Source organism: Anopheles gambiae, chromosome 3, assembly GCF_943734735.2.
Source record: "Anopheles gambiae chromosome 3, idAnoGambNW_F1_1, whole genome shotgun sequence".
In the NCBI taxonomy this organism is placed as follows: Eukaryota; Metazoa; Arthropoda; class Insecta; order Diptera; family Culicidae; genus Anopheles; species Anopheles gambiae.
In genome coordinates this window covers 44328578-44350190 of record NC_064602.1, presented here as the reverse complement: position 1 = coordinate 44350190, position 21613 = coordinate 44328578, and the positions used below count along the sequence as shown (strand labels likewise).

At 48.0% G+C, this 21613-nt stretch overlaps 1 protein-coding gene and 1 long non-coding RNA gene across 2 annotated transcripts; both read left to right on the top strand.

The window, feature by feature from the left end:
• Positions 1 to 6191: 6191 nt before the first annotated feature.
• Positions 6192 to 14311, top strand: LOC133392914 (dendritic arbor reduction protein 1-like). Its single transcript, XM_061655486.1, has 2 exons — positions 6192 to 8986; positions 11550 to 14311. Exons 1-2 carry the CDS (start codon positions 8873 to 8875, stop codon positions 13101 to 13103), a joined length of 1668 nt encoding a protein of 555 aa, XP_061511470.1. The 5' UTR covers positions 6192 to 8872; the 3' UTR covers positions 13104 to 14311.
• Positions 14312 to 18147: 3836 nt separating this feature from the next.
• Positions 18148 to 20903, top strand: LOC133393781 (uncharacterized). The gene is made up of 2 exons (XR_009766385.1): positions 18148 to 18265; positions 19313 to 20903. It is a non-coding gene; the product is annotated as an uncharacterized LOC133393781 (long non-coding RNA).
• The last annotated feature ends 710 nt before the right edge of the window (positions 20904 to 21613 follow it).

Sequence of the window (21613 nt, the reverse complement as noted above, 5' to 3'; positions counted from 1 at the left end):
ATAGCTTCAGATATGGCCAATTATTTACAAAACAATTGAACCGATTTCACATTTTGTTTTAATCATTTTATACCTGGAAGGCCCTTCAAATGGTTGAAATCGTTACAAATACAACCGTACGGACAATGCAAGTTTTATTTTTCTCGACGAAACCTGTTACTCATCGAACTCCAAGATGAACTGAAAAGCAAAAAAAACATCTCCAAAGAACTCCAAGTTGACGTGATAATATCAACCCGAAACCCCGGTATCTCCATGACTGGAACACCGAAAGATCGATAATTCGAAGGACATTTCGTTCGCCTTCGGGTGTGGCATTGCCGGGTCAGCCGGGAAACTACGCTGAAAATGTTTTCCTCTTTTTTTCCCCAGGACAGTGTAAAACACTGAATCAGACCATTCGAGCTAAGCTTTTCCCTCCGTGGTGGAGCTTTTTTTCTCTTCACCTTCGTTTATTCTGCTGCCTAGCCCACGCAGCATTTCCAGAGGGCTGATTAAGATAATCACAAATCGTACGCATTACCTTGATTAAATACAACAATAGCCACCCGTTTCCCAGGAATAAATCCCCCACCAGGATTGGGAAAAAAGTGATTGTTTGGAGGCGAAAGAAAATAAGCTCCAGCAAGCGCATCAACTTTTCCCTGACACGCCGGGAAAAAAGGCGGTAGATGTTTGTGATCAATTTGCCCGGCCGGTTTCCGCTCGATATTGCGCGGGTGGCAGTGGACTGACGTAAATTCGCACACTCCGGCAAAAGGGCATTGAAAGGACGACCGACTTACGTCATTCGGCAGGTTCCAGGAACTCACCCACCTTCGCCATTCATCGCAGGAAAGCCGATACCGGTGAAAATACACACGTGTACGCAAGGCTTTTGGTGCGCCCACGCAATTTCAGGGACATTCCAGGGCCGCCCGGCCCAATGTCAGGATTCAGTGCCAAGGCAGCCCGCCCGGCAGGACGAACCCAAGGCAAAGAACAAGGTCCTGCGCATGCCCGTTTGCCCGGTTTGCCGTCGACCGGGTTGTGAATAGCAAACTGCCGGGACCGGGCCCCGGCTACCGGCACCCAAGCGAAACCCCTTCGTGAGGGCAAGGGGATGCGGGGTGAGGAACGGGAACGGGAAGGACACGAACCCGCTAACGTAACACCAAGCCGAGCTCGCGTAATGACGTCAGCAGGACGGTTTTGTGAATCGAGTCCTTTTTACAGTACATGCGCGCGTAATTTGATGAATGAAGTGAGAGTGAGATCACACTCCGTGCTCCGTTTCGTCTCGCTGGCTCCTTTCGGCACTACGAGGCTGGAGGAGAAAAATAGAAAATTATCGATTTTTTCATCCAGCTTCTGGGCGAACACACATAGGCACTAGCTGTTTAGCACTTCGTAGCAACGGCACAAACCCACGAACCAATGTTTGGGTTTTCCAAAACGGGGCGGAAAAACAAAACAGAAAGTCGATGGCACGTGAAACCTATTTCCTTCCCAGTGGGTAGGACCTCTCGCTCTCTCTCTCTCTCTCTCTCTCGCCTTTTTTCCTGCTGTATTCCTGGCGATCCTGCCGGTGGAGCTCAATTTGCTCGATTGACGTCAATGCGCCAGGCCGATGTGGCCTGTACGGCTGTAAAATACTCTCTCGCCGGCACCATACGGCTGGGTAGGGAAAAAGGATTCATTCACAAAATAATACGCCGGTCGTCTGCTGACAGCTCGTGCCCGGGGTTTTCGCATGAGATGGTTTTGAAGACATCAGAACCTGCCAGCACGATATATTTTCTGTTTCTGTAAACTCCGCAATTCCTCAACGCCTCCTGGAATAGGATTCCAAGAAGGCATGAAGGGGTTTTCAGAATAAAACCTTTTATCGAAAATTATCAGCTTTCCTTCCTTTGTATAACATAAATTGCGCGTTCGTATTGGTCAACCGGGTCCAAAAGGTCAGCCCAGTCCATCACAGGGAAAAACCCACCATTCATTACACGGAGACGCATAAATCTACGGTCAGCTTTGGCCATTTCTCGGTACACGGGCATGTACATTTGATTTTGAAAGCCGAAACAGAAAAGGAAAAGAATTCCAATTGGTCGATGGTTTCAGGACATGAATTGATTGATCGCTTCAACATTACAGCTTGTTGGTTTTGGTTAGTTAGGTTGTTAGTGTATGTTTTCTTTTTTTTTTTAAATATCAATCTACAGGTTAATGACTAATGTTTTAGAATATTGTCTTGCTCAGTATGATTCTATCAAACGTAATATTGTGGTACAATAATTAGATTTACATTAGATTACAATAAAAGTAGATTAATTTTTTAGAGAGAAAACTAAAATAAGTGGAAGCAAACACTAAACAGCTCATATTGTTCTGCGCATTGCATAACTTTAGGCGGCCTTCGTAGACAATTTTGATTAACTGTCGTTGTCATCTTCGTGAGTAACCTCATTGGAAAAATTGAACAAACAATAAAATGGATTACATGCTAATAATACACACACGCAGGATAACACCAGCAGGACAACGATCAGTCTGTTGAAAGTGTATTATTAACCATCCAAGAGCAAACACTTTCCCGATGCCCACGCAACCGCTTAGCTGTGTATGTCTTGTATCTCAGCAATCTTGTTTTAAACCGTACCGCCTTCACATGCTCCGTTCCTGCCCACAACCTTACGACTCATTCATAATCTACGAGTGGAAACTATATCAACCAGCACGCGTCGCAGTGTTGGGTGCTGGAAACACCCACCTCATTGTCCTCGCGGTCGAGTGGCTTCGCAATCGCAAAAGGACAAACACTCACGCACTCTCCCACCCGGGACCGATTAGACTGATGAAAGTGGCTCCCCCTCCCTGTCTTCCGCCCCCCTTCATACCGGCAAGAACAGAACGGCACCGGATGGAAACGTTCCTTCCCGCTGTAATGGGAACGTGCGTGGGCAGTTTTCATTGTGTACCTAGCACGGTGGCACATGTCCATGGGAAAGGAGCAGCAGTCGCAGTGGAAAAAAAACACCACTGCCTCTATTTTTCGATGCCAGGCAAAGCTTTCCCCGGGAGGAAGGACAAAACCCTGTTTTTTGCTGCTATTTTTTCCGGTTCCAACACGCTTCATCCAACGAGCTCATTTTCCAAACCAACCGGCAATGACGTACATTGTTGACGGTAGGGTAGATCGTTTGGCACACTCTAGCTTACACAATAGCTGCCTTTCTTTCTCTCACTCCCTGTCTCTCTCTCTCTCTCTCTCTCTCTCTCTCTCTCTCTCTCTCTTTATCTCTCTTTATCTCTCTCTCTCTCTCTCTCTCTCTCTCTCTCTTTGAATCGTTCCAAATGACGGCAAAGGCGCAATGTGCGTCAATCGCGGTGTAACGCGCGTGGGCACGAATTTTCCCCAACGCGAACGCTTTTTCCCGCTCGGTTCGGTTGGCACAATGCGACCCGGCTTATGGCCTCTTGACCTTTTGTCGTGTCCTTTTTTCCGTCCTGCGACTCACAGCGAACAAAAGTTGAATGAAATGAGCAGCAGCAGCAGCAGCAGCTACGACAAGGAGAAGCATGGAGCAGGAGCTGGAGAATGCGCATGCCAGAAGAGGGAAAATCGTACTATGAATGAATGTAGCGTTTGCGTTGGTGGCACACGAGGGCAGCAATCGATTTTCCCAACGCTGGTGGAAAGTTGCAGCTAGAGTGAACTACCCTTATCAAGTTCAGCAAATCGAGATGAAAGCGAAGTAGTGAGGATGAAAATCTTGTTTCGTAGAACAATGGTTTCGTTTTTTCCTCTCTATCTTATAAGATGTTTAAAAATGTAAACGTAATAAAAAATTTAATTTGTTTCTAGGTTCTTTCGAAAATTTCAAATCTTGTTCTCAACAAATGACATGTAACGGGACAAATCGGGAAAGTAAGATTGGCTTATAGAGGTTTGGTCAGCTCAAGCTAAATTCAAAAAGGATTATTTCATTGATAACTTTACGATCTCTTCTTCTTTAAAAACAAATGAGGACGTTACTAAAATCTTCATATTCCTATTTTGCGCAATAGTCTTATTCTGTCTAAACCTGCCTAAGCCATTCATAAGCTTAGGTATCAGGGACTTGTTAGTGTAACCATAGCAGGAGAGTCAGGTCGGTCTAAAAGGGGCTTGAACCCATGACGAGCATCTTGTTAGGCACGTGCGAGTTGACGGTTACTACCCGAGACCGGCCTACTCATCCTGCATACTGTTCCATTGAATTGGTCTACTATTACTTTAGTTACTTCAATAATTCAAACTTTTGAGTAACCTCGTCACTAAATGTCATGCGAGTTGCTCTTCTCTACTTTGAATATGTAAAAATTAGTCATTCAATGTGGTTCCAACAACAAAAACTGACTTTCGAAAATCGTGCCATATCCGTTTAATCAAATCTGGCACTCTGGAATTCGAAATCCCCCAGCGATAAATACCATCCAGAACCGGAAGCTGGAAATATCTCCACATCTGTGCCGGTATCTCCGGAACGTCCCAACAGCAGAACATTTGGTCTGTGCTTTTCAGCCCCTATCTAGATGGGCAATTCTCACCTCTCATTGCGTCAGATCACCAGCCGGGAGCCGGTGACCCGTGCCGCATAGCATTACAACCGCACGAGTTGTATTACATTTATCGGAACCCCCCCAAAAAGAAAAGCCACCCGTCATCCATGGTGAGCCACCACGATGACGCTGAAGATGATGCTGGAGCCGCCCGTGTAGGTGACAGGCGTGACTCACCAAAGCGCTGTTTTGCCGTTTTCCGTACATTAGCGGTAGCGAATTTCACCATCCCTCGTGGAACATGCTCGCTCGTGTTTGCTAATCTCTGCCGCCGGCACACTCGACGCTTCGCGAACGCAAACAGTCTTATAGAGAGAGAGGGGGGGGGGGGGACACGCACACCGGACGGTCATACCGCGAGCGAACCTGTTTGAACGAGATACGACGACGGTTTTTGCGGAACAACACAACAAGCGGCGGCAAATCGAACCGAACACACACACACACACAAACCGTCAAACACACCTCCCCGGGGGGGTAACCAAGAAGATGATGAAAAAAAGTGATAGAAAAAAGTGTACTGCACGCTGTTTGGGTGTGCAAGGGGGGGGGGGGGGGGGGCAAAAAAAGCGATAGAAGAAAAAAACTAACACACACACAGTCCGCTCACATTCCTATACACCCATCCATTCCAATAAGCTGCAGGCGAAACCGGACGTAACCTAACTATAGCCTGGCGTCCCATTCATGACAGCTAGCCATTCGATCTCCCCTCCCCCCCTCCCCCCAGCGTTTGGTGCCATTTGCACACACCCTTACCCACAGCCTGCTGCTGCACACCGTTATATGAGGTGAGAAAGCGATGCCAGCCTCAAAAAACAGACAAACAAAAGTGTGAGCATGAGTGCGAGAGAGTGAGAGAGAAGGAAAGCGCTCTCGCGCAAGTGCGACGAACCGAATAGCAACGCAATCGACGATAGAAGCCGCCGGTGACGTCACGCGCCCGTCCGTGTTCGCACAGTTCCACCGCGCGGTTCACCTTGAACTGCCTTGGCGCGATGCCGGGCGACGACGACGACGACGCAACGCTGCCCGAGCGTGCCCCGCTTTGGTCATCCGCTGTTCACGTGAACACTTGCTGATGCGCGCGCGTTGTAGGGGAGAGCGGGCACTGGAGAATATACGGGGGAGGGGGGGGGGATGACGGGAGTAGCAAGGTGGTTCCGATTTGCTAGCGTTTGGCCGCACCGCGCTCTGCTCTCCAAACCCGCCCCGAAGCAAACCAACTCAACCGAACGTTGGAGAACGACGCGTCGACCGACCGAACCGAGCCCCCTTGTTCCCATTGGTTGGATGGCTGCTGTCATTCGACGTTGCCGCGCGCTTTGCCCAGAGAAACTACCCGCCCGGCAAGGGCTGCTACACTGTGTCAGTGTGTGTGTGGGGGGTAGTTGTGTTTACGAATGGCAGCCACTGTTCACGTGAACAGCGAGTGATGCCGGTCGTTCGATGCGTGATCAGTACGCCGCACACTGCACGTACCTCCCGCCCGCTCGCTCTACACTCTCTCTTACATTTTCTCTCTCTCTCTCTCGCTCTGTACTTTTGCAAGCTGCATTAACGAGGGTACGGGAAGGGTACGTAAGCTTGGAAGGAACTTCAGTGGAATGCCGTCTCGAAAGGTGTCGACCGGGGGATGACGAAGCGAATGAACGACCGTCACACAGTAAACCGTGGGGTGTGTTTCCTCGAATTCGCTTCCCACCACAGCGCACACACAGACGCACACGTGGGCGCACCAGACGCGCGCGCGCGCACACACACGTACACTACAGCCGGTACGGAAACGGAGCCAGAACAAGCTTGGTCCGCGCGCGCAACCACCACCTCGTTGCGAAGGTTCACGCGTTTTGATGAGCGTGCGCGCAGTCTCTCTCTCTCTCTCTGTCTCTCTCTCTATCGTTCTCTTTCCGTGGCCGTCTGGGGAGGATCAAAGAAGAAACGAAACAAAAAAAAGCAAAAAAGCAGAACGCGCCGTCCGTAGGTTGCTTGGATTAGCTTACTTTCAGGCACAGCATGTCTGTACAATCGCCGCATGGAAGCACACACATAGGCACACACCACACCAGAAAGACACCCTTTGGAATGTTTGGAATTGTTGCTCTCAGCGCCACAACCTGGCGCCCGTTTCGGAAGGATGGACTTTTGAAGCGAACCCAACCGCGGTGAGGTGCTTTTTGTTCTGATTTCGTTCTGCCTGTCTTGCTTCTCCCGAAGGTACATCCACCAAGAACTCCCCGAAAACTGCAAACGCGTGGCCGTGGTGACGTTTGGGGGAGTAAAATGTTTGACGTCACATTGGATATGGCTGCTTGGATGGATGTTGTTTTCTATTTTATTATCTGTATCTATGCCGACAAAAACTGACGTGCACAACGGGTTTATTGGACTGCGCAAACACACAAAAAAACCTTTCTTTTGTGAGCTTCAAAAGGAATTAGGGGTGAAAAAGTCGCGAAAGTAGATTAATGTATTTAGACGCGTTAGCGCAATCTAGCCTGATTCGTGTCATGTGACAACGGTGCGTAGTCCGTATATTCCTACGACAAACACGTCATAGCAAGAAAAAAAATCCTTTTATTTTTTATCTTCACCAGACCAAAGTCCAATCGTCAATCTTAGAAATTCCCTTGCCTTGGGCCAGTGAGCGAGACTCCCCCTAAACGGGGATGACGACATCTGGCGCGCGCAAACAGACCCACACACAGGGCTGCCCCTGGTTTAAGCCGGTGGGCTTTAGTCTTCCCCCACCCCGAAACCGGGCGACTTTGAGGCCTAAAAATAATCTTGCAGAACCTCCCGCGGTGTTTCTGTGTGCGCCGGAACCTTTTCTCGGAATTCCCGTGCAGAGGGGGTTGCGCATACCCTTTTTCAGTTCGTTGTGTACTTGCTACAACCTTGCGCGTTCGTCGTGTGGAAGGGTTTGGTTACATTTCAGAGCGAAAATGCACACGCGCGCGCCTACTTGATTTGCAATCCGACTCATCCCTGTGGGCAGATGAGCTCACAGCCTCCTTGCAACCCACCCTTTTCATTCTTGCCTCCCCCCATTTCTTCACGCACCACACCCCTACGTCGAACAAAACAACGCACAGCCTACACGAATCGCATTCCCGCACACACAGATTCACCCAAACACACACACACACACACACACTCACACGTACGCGCGCTCGCCCTGATAGCAAAAGTTCGTCGCTTCTCCATGGGGGAGAAGGCAAAGCGTGCGCGTGCGCACACACGTTCGCCTGCAGCACGTTCGTTCCGTGTAACTCACCCCGTACCCCACTCCACGGTTTTCGTCATCGCCAACCGAGCCCTCTTTTCTAGCCTCCCCTACTCACACACACAGTCACAGACACACAAACATATACATCCCACATGGAGCATTTATCGGTCGATGACGACAACACGGCCTACACGCCCGTTTCGTTGTGTGAGGAGGAGAGGGGAGAAACGGGGGGAAGGGCGTTCGAGGTACGACGGTGAGTCCCCGTAGACTCCGGGAATCGCAACAGCATCGTTCGCCGTCAATCGACACGACGAGCAGCAGCAGCAGCAGCAGCAGCGCGCCATTCAAGAGTACAGCGAGCCACAAACAAACCGCTTACAAAGTGTTGTGCCGCCGAAGCGAACGGACGTGTATCTCTGTGCGAACGGGTCTCATTCTCCTGTGTGTGCCTCTTTGTAAACCGAGAAGCAGCAGCAATCACATACTGCCAAGTGAACTCCAAACACACACCCAACAGTGTCGCGAGACTTAGAAGGAGTTTGCAGGAAGGTTTCACCTGAACCTTTAACAAGAAGTGCGGAATAAAATAACCGTTTTGCGTGTTTGTGTGCACATTGAAGGCGGAGTGAGTGAGTGATTGAGCATTTGTAACTGCAACTTGGTGCCATTTGTGCAGAGCGGAAGTTTGAAAGTTGGTGTAAAGAAAAGCCACGTGAAAAGCAACGTCTGGGCAAATACCCCCCCCCCCCCCCAGACAGTGTCAGTGAGTGTGAGACAAACGGAAAGCAAAAGACGTGAAAAATCAAATCAACCAGCCAGCCAGACAACAAAGAGGGTTGTTTGTGTTTTTGGGAAGGTGGAGAAAAATCACAAACAGTGTAAAAAGCAACCCGTGTGAGCTTTTATCACATGCAAAGTGCGGTGAAGTGAACTAGCCCGTTTGGAAAACGGAAAGTGAAATCTTGACAGTCATCTTTAGGGCCAATATCGAATAGGCCCAGAAAAGTGTGCAAGTGTTTGAGTTTGAAAAAAAGGGTCAAATCCAAAAAAAACAGTGCAATGGAAAACACAGCGGCAGTGTTACTATCGCCACCGGCAACGCCACCATTGCAGGATACCAGCCAGCAGCAGGACCAGCAACAGCAACAGCAGCAGCAGGATGATCTTGTGAAGGTAAGGATTTTTCATGAATGGACACGTTTCCATCATAGTAGTCGAGGACAACAGAAGGGTGTCAGTGGAGGGCAGTTCCTTTGTGTTGGCGCAGTGCAAAACAAAACCAGTTCATAGTGCGATGGATAAGTTTTCGAGTTAGTGACTAAAATTCTCCTCCCTACCTCCCCCCAACATCTTGCTAAAAATGCGAACAGATGATGGTCCAACGCGCGCGCCCTTCCAGAAAGATCAGCCAGACGTGAGGAGCAAAAAACCTGTCTGGGGTTCGTTGTCACCCTTAGCGAAAGAACAAAGTGACCGTGGCTCTGGGCTGGGGTTGTTAGGTAAAGTGGTGAAATGTGTGTGTGTCTCTTACCCCTTCGCACGAGAAAGAATTGTGTGTATGTATGTGTTGTGAGCCAACGGATTTTGTGGGAACAATTTAAGAAGTTTGGAATTTCACAACTCGTCATTCCATCCCTTCCATTGCCTAGAAACGTGATTCATTGGCGGTAGTACGCAAAAAATGGGGTGGGATTCTGGACGCCTGATAAAGACTGGCTCTCAGTTCAGACAGGTCCTCCGAAAAAAAAAATGATGTGCACGTGTCAGACACTTTTTTCCTCAACCGTTTGCGGCTCTATTTGCCCCATCAAAGATCGTTGGGATGGGATTGGGATACATCGGTGGTGTCCGCAAAGAGCGCATTGGAACACGCGTTCTCAAGCACCGATGGGGAGGAGGGCAGGCAGATGGTCAGCAGTCCAAGGTCCCTCTCGACTTTGCCCCACATATTCGGTCGAGAAGGCGCTGGGCTAAACGCTCCGACAATTCTGGTGAAATCTGCTTTTTACTATTTTTAAAGCACGGCCCTCCCCCTGCACTACCCATGACAAGCAAAGCAGATGTTATGACACATGTGGGGCGTGTGTTAATCGGGGTGTGGGCGCTTTTTTGCAGTGCCGCTCGTCGGTGTCAAGTGCATTCGAGATGCACTAGAGTTTGGGGCGTGTGATTGTGCTGCTAAAAATAGAACACATGCTCGGTGCAAATACACACACAAACACACACAGTTCATTCCCTTGTTCTCAGCTGCCCCAACCGAAGTGAGGGGTGTGTGCGCAGTGTACTTTGATCGGTGGCAAAAAAGGTGTGTACAATTTTATAAAACCGCACCGCTGCTGTTCTTCTCGAAAGTCCGGATGTGCTTTTTAAAAAAAAATTTTTTTCTATTTTGCCCCCTTTTTTAATTTCAACACAATTACCTCAATTTATATAATGTTGAGCAAAGTGTTTTTTTTTCAAAGAGAAATACCGTTTTGTAAATGCCGCCACCCTCCCCTGTACGAAGGAATGGGAGTAAAGATTGCCTCCATGCATGTGTGTATGTGTGTGTGTGCGCGCGCGCGTACGTCAGCAAATTCCAAGCCTCCCGCATCGCGAGCGTGACGCGCCCAAACCGCGCGCACACCAAGCCTGCAAAAGCGCCAAGCCCCAATGGCCCTCGTGCACGCTGCGAGGCCGTCCCGCTCCCGCGCCCAGCCAATTTTGAACACAAACAGCGTGCCGTCGCGCTCGCACACGGCGATCACGCTCGGATCACGCAGCGACCCGGCCACAATCAGCTGGTGTTCACGTGAACACTCGCCCGCCAAGCGAACTTTGGACCCGCGGGCTGCGTGCTACGGTGCGCGTACGATCTCTCTCGCTCTCTCGCTTGCTCTCACTCACTCTCTTTCTCGCTTGTTTGCGCTACCGAGAGATGCGGGCGCGCACAAACGCTGGTGTAACGCGCGCGCCTTTTACACTCGATGACGTCTGTGGTTGGCGGCGAGACAAAAAGAGAGAGATAGAAAAAACACACACACACACAATCAGACGCAGCGGTGTAAGGTGTGCCCTCGTTCGCACCCTTCCGAAGCGGAGCGGCTGTTGTTGGGTCCGGTGAACCGGATTTTTTCGCTTTTGGCGCGCTCACGCTACATTCGCTGATGATGATGATGATGATACAGCACCTCCTCCACCACTACAGCACCAGGTGCTCCACACCCCTGTAGCGAATTGACGATGAATAATACCGAACGGTGCACGGTGATTGGGAGCGCATTGGGGCACTGTAAAGCAATTAGCGTGTGTGTGTGTGCGTGTATTCCAATGGCAAGATTGCGTGTTTTATGGCAGCTCCTCCAGCAAAGGACGGTCGGTAGCAAGGGGTGTGGGGGCCTGGTATGTGACGCACGGGACTTTGGTGGGAAAATATTTGACATTCACGCGGCAGCACGAGCCCCTCTCGGATTCCCCATCCCCTCCCCTTTCTCAACGCTCAACTCAATGTCTCGTGCGCTGATCGGTCTGATAAGCAGAGGAAGGAAGCAGGCGGCCCTGTTTCTTATCACTGGAGCTGAAGGCAAAACTGGTTCACATCACACACCCTAATGCTCCACCCCACGATAAGAGAAGCTTCCCAGTAATCTTGCAAATAGTACTCAGTGTCCCGTAGTAGTTGCAAATGACTCGAAAAGTATTTCCAAAACTGGGCCATCTTCTAATCAAACTTCTTTATGTTCTCTCTCTCCAATAGACTACCAATGCGATTCGTCAGGCCCTGAAGCGGAAGCTGGCAGAAAGCACGGCAGAAAAGGCAGCCCCAACAGCGGCCGGAGGTTCGTCACCACCGTCATCCAGTGGCAGCTTTGTCACACCGAATCATTCGGACGCGTCCGAAGATGAGTCCGATCTGCCGCCCCGCAAACGGCAGTACGTGCGCAATCCGGACCAGCTGGAATCACACGCCGCCCTGCAAAAGCAGCTGCACCAGCTGCACCACAAGCAGGAACAGCGACAGCAGCAGCAGCAGCAACAGCAGCTTCTCAACGGTTCCGGTGCCCCAACGCCACCGCCGTCGGAGTTTTCCGGCTCGGAGGACGAAACTACCAAGTCCGGCTCGGACGAGGAGCGCTGCTACTTCCAGGGTGGTGCGCCCCCGCGCGAAAGCGTCATCATGCGCATCAACAAGGACGGTTCGTGCACGAAGACGCCCGCATCCGGAGAGGAGTCGGCTTGTGCCGGAGCGCTCAACATCTTCCGCAGCTACAAGTTCAAGATGGGGCCGCGAATGTCGCCTCCGCCACCGACCACAGTATCTCCGCCGCCGGCATCCAGCATCTCCTCCTCTTCGTCCTTCTCACCCGCGGACACCAGTGCCAGTGAAAGCCGAATGGTGCGAGATCTGTCCACCAGCAGCAGCAAGTCGCCGGCTCCAGTATTCCCGCCCAGCAGTTCCAACAGCGCCGGCAAGCGCAAGAAGAAGGAACCCACCAGCGCCGCATTCAACCAACCGATCCTGCCGAAGGCGGTGCTGCCCTCAACCTCCATCCACCCCACCACCACCCTTCCTGTGATAGCGCCCAAGCTTACCGCCAGTCCCGCGCCCGCACCCGCCCAATTCATCCTGGCCACCCAGAACGGGTACATCATCGTGCCGCAGCAAATGTCGCACAACCTGCTCGCTGTCTCTACGGCTACCGTTCCCATCCCGCCCAAATCCACACCGGCGGTCGGAAAGGAGGACGGCAAAGCCGCCGAGCAGCAGCAGCAGCAGCAACAGCGTGCAGCTGGCCCGACCGCGGCCAAACCGGAACGCCGCCGCATCTACGAGTGCGACCATCCGAACTGTGGCAAGAACTACTTCAAGTCGAGCCACCTGAAGGCGCACCAGCGCATCCACACCGGCGAGCGTCCGTTCAACTGCAAGTGGCCCGACTGTGGCCGCCGGTTCAGCCGCTCGGACGAGCTGTCGCGCCACAAGCGCACGCACACGGGCGAGAAGAAGTTCGTCTGTCACGTGTGCGAGCGACGGTTCATGCGTAGCGACCATCTGTCGAAGCACGTCAAACGGCACAACAAGGACACGAGCGGCAAGGTGACGTCATCCGCTGGCCAGTCCGGTGGACGTCGGGCGGCTGCGAATGCACCGACGACGACGACGACGACCGCCATCCTTCCGGCGGAGGGTGCACCTGCGCGAACGGGTGGTGCCGCCCTGTACCACCATCATCATCCACAGCTGGCGGCTGTGTTTCAACCAGCGGCTCACCAGTTTGCCACCACCGTACAGCAAGCCTCGGTGTACTAAAGAGCGCGGTGACGGCGGTTGAGGAACGCACCTCGGCTCAGCTTACTTGTGTCATATGGACAGTCGCACGGTGGGGCTGCCAACCATTCCAGCTGTCTGAGGGGGAGAGGGGAAGGGTCAAAGAATGAGAGAAAGAGTGAGAGAGAGAGGGCAACGTGCGTTGGCGCCGTCAGCGGGACGGGATCCGTTTTATGAATTTTCCTCCTTCTCCAGTTAGGTTTAAACAATTCTTGCGCGTGTGGGCGCCCCCCGGGAAGCGCCCTTAGCGCCCCACTATCTGTGATCGTTTTGTCTTACTAAACTACCGGACTACAAACTCTACGAACTACAAACAAGCAAACAAAAAAAACGCAAGGCAAGGCTAAGCCTAATCCCTTCTCACCCTTCTTAGCATACCCGGCTTAGCGTTGTAACTCTCTCTTATCCTTGTCACACAATCACTACTATATCTAGATATACTCTAGCAGTAAGGAAAGGGAGCTAGCAAGCAGGGCTAAGGGAGAACAGTACTAGGAGAAACAGAAAAGAAGACTCACCGCTTGGTTCTACTGTCTGTTGTAAGATACGTTTAGTGTTTTGTTTTTGTTTTTTTTTCTATTATTTTGTTTAATATTTGTTCCATGTGTTTTGTGATGATTAGCACCTACCTGTTAGCACGCACGTGATGCATGTTGTATCTCCCATGTTTGGAACTACGAGGAAAAATCGCGAAAGCGTAGCGCATTACAACTTAGTGTAGCGGGGAGCTGGGTAGAGCGCCAGTAGGACTTATTTCCTTCGTTTTGTTCCATAATAATGTGTTTCGTTAATTTATTTTAGCCCTTAATAATCGTTTCTAGCAGTGTAAACACCGAACAGAAATGCCACAGTAAGACAGGAAATGCATTGTTAACAAACAGAGAGAGAGAGTGACAGACAGAAGTGCGATGCAAAGCGAGAGACGAAGAGTGAGAAAGATAATGACGATCAATTGAAGAAAAAAAAGAGGAGAAAGCTGAAAATGTGTTAAATAATTAGTAGTACCATATTACTATTATCTTGTATCTATACACACACACTCTCACATACTGAATAATGCCAAAACAAGATGGTTAATGTTGGATATGCAAAAGAAAAATGAAACAAATCAAATGCAATTGCAAACATCTACATACAAAAGAAACAAACAAATCAGTAATATACATTCTTCTGAATTGCTCTAAAATGAACCTTTACCTGTGTGTTGGTGCGTTTTATTTTTGCTCTGGGAAAAAAAACTTTGAAAGAAACGTATTGGTTCCAAATCGATGCGCTGCGTCGTTTGTCCACTTTTGTCCACTGTTGTCCACGTTTCGAGTTGCTCGCAAACTTTGCCCATGTTGTTTTTTTCTAAAGACTCAATGTCACACAGAAAACACCACACCCTCGCGCGCCGATAGACGAAACACACGCAGCTACACGCAGCGCAAGGGCATGCGCAAACATAAATACCGGCACCGGGAGAGAAGCTACGGGCGCGCGCGCACACGTTCACGTGCACGTTGTTGCGCAGGCACGGCCAACAGTGGAAAATTCCCCACCGGTTGGACGGTTGATAAATTGTTGGCCAAAGGTTACATGCACTGTCGTTGTGTACTAATACACACGCTTTCATGTAAAATGTTTAGTATTTATGAAAGGAAGCTACCCTACCCACGGCCCAGCTTAGCTTCAACGTCTCGGTGCGCATTTCTTCGGCCCAATCGTTCAGCGGGATGGAGGACATGCAGGGAGAGGGGCACACCCCCGTGACATCGAGTCACCGACAAAACCAGCTGCGATGGGATTTTCCCAATTGCCCGCTAATGGACAATTGGAGAAACTGGTTTCACCAGCATGCCAGGGCATTGGGTTGCCGCTACCATGAGGCTACAGATGCGTTATGCGTACGCACTACCAGCTGGGAATGGCCCACATTTTTGCGATCGAAAATCCCCGGCCGAGTCGGTACCGGGCCGAAGATTGCCATCCTAGCCGGTGGGTGGAAAGTCAGTGACGCAGCCGGGTGGTTGTTGATCTTGCTTCCAGGAAAATGTGGTTTATTTTTTTGCGGTCGTGTTTGTGGATGCAAAACAGATCAGCGGACAAAATTCCGTGAAACATTTGCTGCTGAGATAAATTGTTTTTTACTAAAAATAAATTTTGAGTTTGGACAGAGTTTGGACAGTGTTTTCCTCAAAAAATATTAAAACAAGATAATAGATCAGATCAATTAGTCGTGATAATAGATGATAAAACGCAGCTCAACCAATCTAGAAGATGTGATATTGATTTATTAAAACTAGTAGTTCAAACAATCAAACCTGTAGAGGAAGACGGGGCCAAAAAGGGATCCCTTAATTTAATCATTGTGACGCAGACAATCTGAAAGACTCATAATGTATTCTTAAGAGTGTTATATTAATACCATGTATGTTTCATAACTTGTTATCAGACAAGAATCAAGTAGAATATGTATTATAATTTTATAATATAATTTTATTATTTTTACCAGTTTGAGAATAAGATTGAAGTATTATTGCATGAATACGTGGTACAATTTTGTCTACCCATGGTACAGTCTTTTCCCAAGTAACGCCAATTTTGTAACTCGGATTTTCGCGTATGTCATATATCCCGTTTTACAGCCAAAATATACTCAATTAATAATGAGTTTTTGATTGAATTTAGTTCATTTGTATTTATGTTTAAATGCAATTCGTAAAAAGAATCGGTTATTTATGTTATTTTAGTAATTTCAAACTTTTATCAAAACTGCATTTTATTTGGAATTTGGCAATTGTTAAATTAAATTGTACCAATTTAACGCATGAACTGTCAACACTAACTTGTATTCGTGAAACTCGGGGAAAGACTATATTTCTATACAATGTAAGAGAGTAAGATCATTTATACATTTATTTAATAATATAAAAAATAAGGAAAATAAAAAATACATAATGCAAAATATACATGCGTTAGCTACTTCTGGCATATGGCGCTTGATGAGGTTATGGTGTTGTATTTGTCTACAGAATAAAGCTGACGAGCTCAGTTTCAAAACATCCGCTTGAAAACATTGTCAATTGATCGTTTAAAAGGTGCTTTAGTTCTGAGAGGATTTTTTTTTCAAAAATGTAATACAAAAGCAGAACATTGGATCATATTAAAACATTTCCGATCGCTTGGATAAACGCTGTAGTAGTGGCCCTTTTTACCCACAATGTTTTGACGTTAAATTTGTTGTAGCAGTATGCCTGGTTTTGCTTATTGATGTGTCCATTTTGCCCCGCATGACAAATTAGCATCCCGTGAAACATCGAATTTTATTTTACAGTTTTTGTTAAGAATCTTAAGAATTTGGTAAGCTGTCTTTTATTAAATTAAATTCGTATATAGGTGGATCAACAGTACAATCAAACGAAAACGTATTTATGTTCAGTGGTAAATTGGAAAATTTATTGATTAAACTGCTAAACATATTCGTATTGTCCCCGTAAAGTATACTCAACAACAGAGAGAGAGAGAGAAAAAACCCATTCCTCAGTCTCGCTCAAGGAAGTGACGTTTCCCGCACTTAGTGTTTTGGCCTCGATCGGGTCGAGTAACGCCGCACGCGAAAACATGTTTACTTCCTGTTTTTTCGGTGCCAGTTCGTGCCTTCCCAAAAACAGTCCCCAATACCTTGAAGAACGCCACCACAATCAGCTGCCGATCCCACTAACTAAGCCCGGAAGGTCACAAAATATTGGTTTAAAAAAAGAACCGGCCCTTTGATACGCGTCCATCATACGCGAGAGCACACCCCCCTCCGGACTCACGGAAGCACACACTCACAGCCTCCCTTCATACAGTGTGGCAAGCAAACGGCAACAGCGAAGATACGCGATGAGCGATCACGCACTCGGTTCGTGCAGAAAGGGCGGAAACGTTTCGACCCACAAAATACGGCCCTCGCGCAGGGACTTTGAACGGGTTAGTGCGTATTAGTGCACATGTTGATGGTTGTTGTGACCAAAAACCGGTGGAAAGATAATTGTTTACCAGTTCGCAGGAAGAGGCTTTCGGAGCAGTGGCGCTTCGAAAAAAAAGAGCAAAACAACCAAATCAAGGATCATTGGCATATCAGATGGTCAATCCAGGCAGCGCTTGGCTTCAGTCGTTCTTTCATGTCCAGTTTTGTTTATCAACGGTTCAGTCCGGTTTTTTCCTTCCCCACTCTCGCTCCATCAACCAGTCCACCCCATCAGGCCTATCAGCTGATTAGAAGCAAATAGCGTCGTTGCATTGTTTACCTTCCAAGAACCGCCTTCCCAGACCGAACGTGGGCCAGTTTCCCTTCACACCTCTCGTTGGAGGGCGTGTGACTGTTTAGACTGGATGATATGACAGTATTCGCGCAAGCTCATCGCCTATCGCAAAGGGAGAAGGGGAGCATTTGAGACCACGACTAAGTGTTTCATACGAACATGCAATCTCCAAGCAAGCGAGGAGAGAGAGATAGAGAGAGAGAGAGAGAGAGAGAGAGAGAGAGAGAGAGAGAACGAGATAGAGATAGAGAGAGAGAGCGAGAGAGAGAGCGAGAGAGAGAGAGAGAGAGAGAGAGAGAGAGAGAGAGAGAAGGCACTCCGCGATATAAACACCACACTCACGGGTATGATAACCGATCACGCACCGTCCGGCTGATGTCTTCATGTTGACGGAGTTTGGCCAAGTAACCAAGAGAAAAACGGTGACCTTCTAAAGACTATACCTGGATCTGTGCCAGTGGCGCCTGGATAAGATATGGAAGGGTAAGGGTGGTAAATTAAAAAGCGACACGCGAAGGTCCTAAATATAAATATTGTTTACAATGAATAAAAAAGGTCAAACTTTTTTTCTCAACTTTTCTATGAATATTTGTTTATTATTAGAAAGAGAGCCTTAGAGATCTAAAACCTGTATAATCATGTACACAACAATAACGTTTGTTTGTTATCTTGGAATTTTCACTAACACTCTGTTGATACTATGGTTCACTTGTACTAGCAAGTGGCGCTTTTTTAGCATATATACAGGCACAAGTGAACCCTAATCGCAGTGACCCAACGGTCTAATAGCATACGCGTCCGCTCCAACAACATCAGACAAGGATCGTTTCCCATCTAATACATACTCCAGTAGCGGTAAGAGATTATGTATTATTGATTAGTTTTACCGGTTAAAGTTACGTTTTTTTATGATTAGCGGTGGTGACCTTCCAATATCATACTACCAGTAACATAGGCAGATCATTCATAGAGCGTAAGGATATAGGATATATAAGCGTAAGTGGGGTTTCTCTAGTAGTTTTTATACGGTTTTAACAGTTATGAAGAAGCCATATTATTCAGCTACAGTCTTGTATACGTAATATTGACCTACATTTTGTAATGTAGTTGGTATTAAAGAAAAAAATATGCAGTCACACCGGGCTTACACAGGCCTCTGAGATTTACTTCCTATTTGGAGTCTGTCTTTGCTGGATAGTGCATATAGCAGTGACATATATTGTACTTACAGAACATTATTTATTTTTCCTATTAGCAACTCTACAAAAAATAGTTCCTGAAACTTGGTGTACAAGAAATAATCATTTCTTAAAGATGTATGATTATATTTATGTAGTGTTGGTTGCCTCTTAAAATAGGCTACGGTAAATAAAATGTCTGAAATTTTAAATTACATACAATAAGTTAAATAAGCAATGGAATAGAAACTTCACATTGTAATTAAAATTGTAAAAATGTATGCAAAATTCTTTGAGAATACACACAAACTAGACAAAAATTTTTTTTTTGTTTGTAAAAACATTTACTTGTAATTATTTCAAAGGATCCTGCCAGTATACAACGGCAAACGGCTCATATTCCGCTACTGACCAAGAAGAAGAAACCCCAAAATTGACAATGAAAGAGGTGTGATAGAAGTAAACATGTCTTTTCACGTTTCCGCTCCTTCGAGATCATTCGCTAGATCGCAACACTAAAAATGCAAGCCAGATGTTGCTGCCCTCCAGCACATCTGAATGCGATTTTTGCAGCGCAATTTCTTGACGCGCTCAAACAAACACGGCGCGCATCTCACTTTCCCTCTAGGATTCGTGTTACTCCCTGCCGGGCGTTGCATAATTGCCGATGTAAACTACCGATCGAGAACTGGTGGCCGTATGACTAATGGTTTTGTTTTTCTAGTACAAAGCTGCCATTTTACACAACTCTTAATCAGCAGTTGAGGTGGTGAAGAGCTTTCCAATACGCAGTTAAGTCTCGTTCCCGCCTGCATTGACCTCTACCGTGCAAGCAAAACGGAAACGGTTATAAATGTGCAGTAACAACAGCATACACAAGCACCCATGCATACATACAAAAAACCCCATCTTCAACAATTGCAGCATGTGATAAAAATAATTGCCCGCAACAAAAAAATACCCACCGCGGGCAAGCCAGGGGCGTCCAGGCTGATAAGCGCGGAGTAAAAGTCACCCCAGCAAAGTTGCAATCGCCTTCACCACCGTACAGTGTAGCTATCGGGCTAAACCAGTCGTAACCAGCGCTCCATCGATGGAATGGATCCACCAGGGCTCGGTACGGACGTGCCAAACAACATAAACAACTGGGCAGCATCCACCAGCCGGCCGGTACCGCACCGACTTACCCCCCACATGGGACTCTGCTACTTAGAACCGTACGGCGGCTACTGACGTCAATCGGTCGGTCGGGACCCACGGTTCACCGTGTGATAGTGGATTGGCCCCGGCCCCAAAAGCGTGCACTGGAAACGGGGGCGGGCCATTCCGGCTGAGGATGGAGCAGAGCCTTCACCACTAGGTAAACGCGTGGGAAAATCAACCAATAAGCTGGAGGATTCACGCAGAGGGTCGGGAGCGGAGCGAAGGATCGAGTTCGTTCGGGTCGAAATAATAAGCTGATAGTGGTATGTGGCAGACAAGCGGACCAGGCCGTGTGGCTAGAGCGGCAACGCAATAGAGCTCGCTCGGAGCATTACGCTAAACGGGCCCCTGATAAGCGCCCGCATGGAGGTACATCCAGCCACCAGGTGATCCCAGGGGACAGTGGGTAAGGCAAGGAAGGTTCCTTGCCAGCTTGTTTGCAAAACCACTCCTGCTCCGGTTTTCCAACGCGTACAGAGTGGAGAATGATCGACACAAAACACCCGAGCTCTCGCTGCCCGGGTTCACATTCCTTCGATGGCCTACGCGAGGTCGTCGGTTCGCGAGTGGCGAAAGGTGATGCAGCTGATATGTAGAGGCGGGTGGTGGATGGCCACCCAATGTCCGGCTAGTAGCGGCGGAGTGCACGAGACGCCGCCGATGAGTCGACCACCGATGCGCGGGGGAAAGTGGTCCGCTCAATCGGTACTGGGGCTCGAGCAGTGGTAGCAGCTTGTGAGCAGTGATAGCACCATCGTCGTCGTCGTCGTTGAGCCCTACATTGCTCCCGTCGAGGGTGAAGATCCTTGTGCGGTGATGATCACGCGTTCAGCACGTTCCCGGAGCGTGCTCGATGACACTGAGCGCAGAGACAGAGCGCTTGCTGGAGGCCCCCCAACCGACTGACCGACCGATAGTGGAGCGTACCGTGTGGAGATGAATGCGAATCTTACTACCAAATTGTATTTAGCTTGCGGGCAAATTTGAGCTGGTACAGCGACGGGTGTCTGTGTGTACTTGACCCCGGACGCAATGTTCCAAAATATGGAGTACAAGCGATACGACGGGTGTTGAGAATTGTTGTGAAATATATTTTTATTGGAAAAATTCAATACTTGAAGGTCGGTAGATCATTTATAGAATGAGATAGGGTGTTCGGGTGAAATATTGTGTTGAGCACCGTGAGTCATACTTTTTTTGGGAATTAGGGTTATCACCCAAGGACGGACTTATCATTATTTCAGATATGTTCTGACTTTCCGGAAAAATCCTGGAATCACTTATCGGAATACATCGATAAAGATAATCTTTAGTTATGATATTGGACAAAAAAATCGGAAAAGTATCCGAGAAAAAACTCATGTAAACCCGTGCATGAGTGTAAAAGAAGGCGTGTGATGCCAACAATTATTTTTTTAAACTGCCATGTAGCTAGCAGTTATTAACCAGCATGGCACTGACATTGAATTATTCAATTTATTAGTCAATAATTGTTGCTACAGTAACTTTTAATTTAATTATTATTTTTTTACTAAATCAATAGCATCAGGTTCGAACCGTATGTATAGATCAAGTTTTCCTAGAATCTGCAATATTTAGATCTAATTTTTTCCTGTAATAGATTAACCATAGTCATAGATACATTCATTGCATAGACCAAGAGTATCCCCATCGATATGTGAAGGCGATATTCCGATATGTGGTTCCAAGAGCTGTCCAGAGACCAGAGAGACCACAGAGGAAGTAGTTAGCTGTGGTAATATTCAAGCAAATTTGATGTTTAGCTTTGGGTGATCGCCAACATACAGTAGCAATTAGTGAT